At 39.0% G+C, this 7,202-nt stretch overlaps 1 protein-coding gene across 6 annotated transcripts in view; it reads right to left on the bottom strand.

The window, feature by feature from the left end:
- Nucleotides 1-1,703: 1,703 nt before the first annotated feature.
- MSANTD3 (Myb/SANT DNA binding domain containing 3) overlaps nt 1,704-7,202 on the bottom strand; it is a 9,707-nt gene continuing 4,208 nt past the window's right edge. For 4 of the 6 annotated variants that reach the window (XM_027643849.1, XM_027643847.1, XM_027643848.1 and 1 more), the window contains 2 exons: nt 4,909-5,354; nt 1,704-3,604 (listed from right to left, as the gene is read on the bottom strand). In XM_027643849.1, coding sequence (XP_027499650.1) covers nt 3,195-3,604; nt 4,909-5,323 — 825 coding nt within the window. In that variant the 5' untranslated portion in view covers nt 5,324-5,354 and the 3' untranslated portion in view covers nt 1,704-3,194. The remainder of the gene's footprint in view (nt 3,605-4,908; nt 5,355-7,202) is intronic. The other 2 variants (XM_027643851.1, XM_027643852.1) reach the window with 1 other exon arrangement.

The following is a 7,202-nucleotide window of genomic DNA, read 5'->3' as shown; positions in this document are numbered from 1 at the left end:
CACCCTTATGTCATTTCCCAGGAAGTGTTAACAATAGACCATTTGCAGCAGCTGTCCAGAGCACACCTGACCTCTCAGGCTATAAGCCGGGTGTTAAGAAGCCTATGAGATAGGAGGATGTTCCTATCCTAATATCAATGACTCAGGTGTGATAACTCCCCTCTGGGGAGTCATTAGCACCTCCACACCCAGACTGAGGGGTCATGCCTGCTAATGGACCACCAAGGATTCCAAAAATATCTCACGACTCACAATCACCCATTGTGGAACTCCCCGCCCCTGAGGGAGGTACTGGGCATTCCCACTCAAACCTGAGTGTATATAGTCTTGGGACTTCTGACCCCACTCATCGGATCCAGAGGAGGACGAGAACCTCAACTGGACTGCAATCACCATCCTCAACCAGACTGTAACCAGCACTCGCACCAACAGGCTTTCCTCCTCTTTTACTTTGGACTTAGGAGGACCTTGAGGGGCTCAGCCCAGAGGCCAATGAACACCATTCTGTTTGTGCCCCAGAGTGCTGGGTTATACATCTGGGTTTTGTGGGTTAAAACCAATTGTTTGCCCGTATAATTGTATTTATTGTATTATTGTTATTAAATTGTAACTCTGACTTATAATCTCTTTTGAGTTGAGTTCATTTCTCCTGCCAGTTCACCTTTAAACCAGCACAGTGATCTTCTTTCTTTTAAATAGAAACTGAATTAAAAGGGTCTATTGTTCAGCTTAAGAACTATAACTTTTGGTTTTAGGATAAGAAAATACGCCAAAAAAGCAAGGCATTGCCCACTTAGTAGAGTTTGAAAACATGCATATTTTAAAGGATATTTAAATAAAAAAATAAAACAATCTTTCATGAGCCATGGTATAACTTCCAGGAGTCCAAGTTACCCTTATCTCACCTTTTGTGAGATTCTCCCTGGGCTATTTCATGCTTTTTCTGGACCTGGATTGTCTCTCTATTCTTGCCCTATTTGCAGTGTTGTAATTGTCTCCATTCGTCACCTTTTAACACCTGGTTTCCATTTCATCGTTTCAAATTACTTCCACTTAGAACCAGTGTGGAAGGAATCTAGTTAAGACAAATGTCTTCCCCATTCTTTTTTCTGGATAGTGCCTGACCAATTGTCATAACCACTGAAATAACTGACTCATCTTTCAGACCACAGAATGCGATCTCAGAACAAAAAGATCTTCACTTCTGTTTACTTCTTTCTTTTGCCTCTACTGTTATTATACTTTCCCATAGTGCTTCTATTCAGCAGAAAGAAAAAAAAGTGTCCATAACAATATCCTTTTTTGGAATTCCTGTACTTCCTTCATATGGCCAATTTATAAGAAAATTGAAAGTGCAGCCAAAAAGATCTGCCTTCAGATTTCATACATGGCCTATTATTTCTATCTTGCAGCAGCTCTGCATATTTTTTTTAGTCTGTCATATAAAATAAGTTGTAATAAATAGCTCCCACTGTGACTGCTGGTGTTAGCACGTTGAAGGGAGTAGTGCACGTACCACAGTGTTAACCACAGTGAGTACTGTGGTTGATAATGGTAGTACTTGGAAAGATGAATCACCAGCAGTGAAAGCAGTTCACATACACACACACACACACAAAATCCCAACCCAAAACAAAACCAAAAGGAACTCGCTCCACCAGAAAGAACATCCAGGGAAAGAGAGAGGAGTGTAACTGGGAACATATGCTTTGTAACATACTTTAATATGAATACATTGCTCACAGTATGGACTTGCCCTTATGAACCATGATCTGAAAATACTTTATTAAATAACGTGATACTTGGATTTTTCAATGAAAATTTATGGTTCTGTTAATTTTTCTCACTGCTTCAAATGGTGGTTTACACCCTCCTGTAAAATAGGTTTTCACACATCAGAAGCTCTTATGAAGCTTTGCGGGGTTCTGCATTTCACATTCTCTTAACCCTTGCCCCACTAGAATAAATGATTGCCTGGGTAAGGATTATCTTTATTTGTGCTTTCCTACTATCTACTGTTCTGGACACCCAAACTCTGTGCGTACCTTCATGTGAATGCTTCACACAAATCATGTCCATCACCCCACACTGACAGCAAACGCAAGAAACACACCACCATAATGCACAGGACAGAACAAAACAGAACAGTGCTTCAGGACAGGAATGATTCCCTTGAACTGCTTCCCACCCTATGTGAAGGAAAAGAGGGTGAATTTTAAGTCTTTTCTTCTTGCCAAGGAGAGATTGAGATAAGCTAGCTGCTACACCATCAAGTATTGCATAGGAAGATAGAGGGAGACTTTGCCAATGGGCTGGCTAGCTCACTGCATTTTAAGAGCTTTATGAATTGTTAAAAAGCTCTTCCCCTCAGAATGACTCCAGGTGAACAGCACACAGTGCTGGCAGCAGCATTTGACCCTCTTATTTCGGTATTCTAGTTCAGTACAAGATGGGCCTGGGAAAGAAGGAACAAGCACAATGGCTTTTGAGGAAGAAGTTGCCTTCTTTTTAACTTTGTAAGGGTCAAGGCTCAAAAAACCAGAGGGCCAGTCCACAACCATTCTCTCAATCAGCCAGCCAGCTGGGAAATACTACTGTTCTTCAGAAGGAAAGGGCTCAGTTACTACAGTGGTCCTTTTGCTACTTCCTTAATTTTCACATCTTCTATGAAGAATAAGTTATGGACTATATTAACTAGAGACAAGTTTATTTTTTCCTAAGCTCCAGCATAATGATACAACTGATACCTGTCAATCAACTTCTGCCTCAATAGCAGAGAGCAACTCCAATCCTTGCATTAATTTGGAAAATGGTAGATAGGAAGAGATAGAAATCAAAATAAATACTACAGCCTGATGTTTAAAGCTGTTCTCTTAAGAACACCCAATGTAAGAGCACCTGGAGTACCTTAAATTTCACAAGGATGCACGGGCGTTCTGAGAGGGGAAAATATGTTCACATTTTAAACACTGTGCATGTCTGAGTTAAACAAATCAGAACTACCTACAAATGAACAATACAGTTTTCCCCTTGGTAGACTATACCACTGTTTCCTTAAATATTAAGAGTCATAGTGTGTTCACTATCAGCCAGGCACCTACCCTGTCACTGTACATTCACATTAAAAAACCTTCTTTCCAGTGCGCGTTACTCATAAACGTGTGAATCAGACTGACTCTCTGCCCCTTTATGTTCTAAGGTGAATTAGGAAAGGGTCTGTTATAGGATGATACAGGCCATTCTTTTGTGATGGTCTGCAGCTTTCTCTCCCAATACATTTTCTTTTTATTTAGCACTTCCATTTTTATCCTGTGTTCTTCTTCAGCCATCTCACATTCTCTTTCTATTTGCTGTATTTTTGCCACATGAACTTCATTCATCTGGATTAACTGCAGTTGCAAAATTGACATTTGCTGATGATGTTCTTCCTCATGCATTTTTTTCAGAGCACTTTCCTGAGATGCTTTACTTCTGTAGTTCTTATCTGCTGCTATTCTGACATCAGAACACGAAGGCTCAGGTTGGGAGGTACCTTCACATACTGGAAAATGTACCAGCTCTTTGTCTTCATCACAAAGTTCTCTGTTTGAGACAACAAATGATTCTGCAAAACAAAAGAAGAAAAAGTATTACAGTATTCCCTTCCCCTCCCTCAAGAAACACAAATGTGATAAGTTATTGATACATGCATCTAAACCTTGTGCTTCTGTACCAAAGTACAGGAGCCAATACCTAATGCAGTTCTGTTACAGAATACTAAGAGTTTAATGGTCTGAACCGAACTACTCTGGGCTCTGTTGTTACACTTCCATGGTTATAATGGGAGCTCAGAATACTAAAGTGAATACAGACATTTATAAGTGGATACCTAAATTTATGTGGCTGAGTCCGGAGCTAAACCTTAATGCAGCTGTTTAAGCTAAATCCATATGTGACTTGCAATACTTTTACGAAAGATCTCAGTGTCAGGTGAAGAGCTGTAGCAACATGAATATCAAAAGGGTAAGGGAATACTAGGAAGAATACCTCTTATTCCTTTCATATCACTACTGTAGGTGTTGTAAACACAGTAGTGCACATTTTTAGGAAAAAAATACATTATTCTAACTTTGAGAAGGCTCTACCAATTCTTCTGAAATAAAAGAGACTACTCATGGAACAGAACAGTTACCACTGCAAATGAGGGTCTCAAAATACATTCCTTTACAAATCCTGATGACTAATTATGGTAAGTACAATTATGAAAGAGACATTCTAAGAATGTTATCTAACAACGTAGCTACTGATGTTTTTTGAGCAAGGACAGTCTCCTGTGTGAGATCCTGACACAATAAAACTTGCAAGAAACCGTTGTAGCCATCCTCCCTTCTGTTTTTGCATGATTCCTTATGTGTATGCTTTCCAAACAAAGAAGAATGTAGTGTTGAACTTTCTCAGAAAGGCCTCTTCCAGGACTGTAATGTGAAATATGGCTCTACATACTCTCTGTAGTCCTTGAAAACAAAAGAGGAAAGACCTACAGGGAACTCTTGTAGCAGACAATTTTGTATCAATTTTCTGCTGGTGGATTTGTTTGTTTGTTTGTTTTAACCAGCAAAATTATACTTTATAAAGAATACGAATATCCTTGGGACTCTTCTCTGGAAAGCCAGCATGATAGCTACTGTGATGCTTGCTACAAAGCAGCAGATATGTCAGAAACTGAAGAAAAAAATTTGTGAAAACCCTCAGTTTAACTCCCGGAGGCCTAGGGTAACACACAAAGTCTTGTAATATCATAGCTGTGAAATTACTTTTCTATAACCAGCAGTCTCAGCTAGGTAGAGAGATTTAGACGGCTGAAAGAGAATCACTGGCAAAATCACATACAAAACAATACTACTTGCATCATTACAGTAACATTTATACCTTGACTAGAAGCATCAGGCTGATATTCAGAATCTTCTTCTGGTGGGCTCTGCAAGAAGTACATTTGCTCAGGCATTATGCTGGCAATCTTCTCTTTCCCTACGATGTGAGTATTTATAAGCGGACTAATACTTCTTTTTACCTTCTCCCGCCTTTCATGTGCCATTATCTTTTTTGTCCGTGCCTTGATATTTTCCCAGCATTTCTTTAACTGTTTGAAGTCTCGCAGTGATACACTGGGCTGTGAATTATATTCATGAGCTAGCGCTTGCCAGGTACGTTGTTTCAGAGCAATAGTTCTCGCATCACTTTTTTTACATTCAAGCACATATTTGTATTTTTCAACTAACGCAAGCAGCACACTCTTCTCCACTTCCGAGAAGTATTTAGCAGGCTTTATTATTTCGTTTTGCATTTTCTACTGTTTCTCCAAGAAGCCAAAATTCCTATGAAAACAATGTTGAAAGGAAAAAGAAAAACAAAAAACAAACACAAATTAGAAATAGTTACAGCATCAGGAAACCATGTTTCAGCAAATAAATTCTCAGCATAGCCTCTGGTTCATTTTAATAGAATAGTTTGTGAGTAGTTCTAGAGCACATAATGGAACAATCGGGTAATATATAGTATAATTCCATGCTGTTTTGTGTTGCCACTTTAGTTCCAGAAGTAGACCACGGGAGGTCTTTGTTACAATTTGTCTTGATACAAAATACTTGCTATTCAATTTACTTAGCGACTTGTTTTCAATATCTTATTTTCCTGTTTATTGCCCTTTTTTACACTCAAAGAGTTTTCAAAGCCCTGAACTGTGCAACAAGTTCTGAAATACAGCCCTTGATAACTCTGGGTTTAAGTCTTCATGAGGTTTGGTTTTTCTTTGGTACACGAAAGAGCCTCTTCTGCCCTTGCTGACTGTATATTTCTAATTACCCCCCTCTCTCTACATTATTTGAAAGTTGTATGAGAAATGATACTAAGAAGTTTTCTTTTTAAAGACCTGTCAGCTTGGTTCTCCCCTGAGCTCTGCCCTCCTTGTCTGACACCCAACAAGGCAACAGGATTCTGACCTTATTACAATAGTGAGGAGAGGCAAGGGTTGCAAGAAGACACAAAGAAATTATGGAGACTAAGTGCTTGGAAGGTACAGGTCCTTCACCTTTTACTGCTGAGCCTGCCTGTGTGGCATTTCTTTTTGTCTGCCCTGCTCGTCACTCTTGGGAGCGAACAGCCAGGCTAAAAAGTTTTGGCTTCTCTCAGTACAGATACTGCTACACACTTATATCACATCAACAACTGCCTCTTCTCAAGCCTAGGACCTGCATGGTCAATAGGAAAAGGGTAGCTGATACCAGGGAATTCTGACGTTAAAAAAAAGGAAGAAAACAGTGTTGCCTTGAATTATCAACATGTGACTATGCTGCAAAATGTATTTTTTTATCTTTTCACACTCTTCCCTCTATTTGTTTTCACTATAACTGTGTAGCCCAAATTACTTTTATATTTTGGGCAGAAACTTCTGGATAATTAAGTAGGAAAAGGACAGCAATGCTGCCTTAGTTCACATTTCTTCTGATTTTAATCATAAAACTCAAAGATAGAACATATATAAGATAATTAGGTCACATTCCTAACAGTCTAGGACTCTCCTAAAACGAATTTTCTGCTATTTTGCCCATTGTTTCACTGCTTGACCCTTAGATGAGCTCAGTTGGTTAGAGAATGCTGCTAATAATATCAAGGTCATGGGTTTGATCCATGTACAGGCCATTCACTCAATATTTGGACCCAGTGATCCTTGTGGGTTCTTTTCAACTCAGAATGTTCTGTGATTCTGTGATACTTCTCTCATAAAATTACTTGATGATGCACTAGATATCACCATCATGTTTCCTCTTTTCCAAGTATTTTTCCTTAACTCCACTGACTAGGACTTTCTTTGTGCCATTCTTGTAATCCCTTTCCTCCAAACATCTCAATATTTATAGTTATTCTCACCTCATTCAGTAAAGGTAACTACTTATATTTATAAAGAAACCTAACAGACAAGCTAATGTCAAAATGAGAACGAGTGACATAAAAACAGCAGCTTTCTCAAGTAGCCCATAAAATATGACAAAACCCAGCTGTCCCGGTTTCATCTGGGACAGTGTTCATTTTCTTCTTAGTCACTAGTACAGTGCTGTGTTTTGAATTTAGTTTGTGAATAATGCTGATAACACATTGATCCTTCAGTTGATGCTCAGTGGTGCTTACTCTAAGTCAAGGACTTTTCAGTGTCCCATGCTCTGGTA

The sequence above is a fragment of the Corapipo altera genome, unplaced genomic scaffold (genome assembly GCF_003945725.1).
Source record: "Corapipo altera isolate COAL_440 unplaced genomic scaffold, ASM394572v1 24b, whole genome shotgun sequence".
Classification (NCBI taxonomy): Eukaryota; Metazoa; Chordata; class Aves; order Passeriformes; family Pipridae; genus Corapipo; species Corapipo altera.
This window is presented reverse-complemented; position numbering and strand designations above follow the sequence as displayed.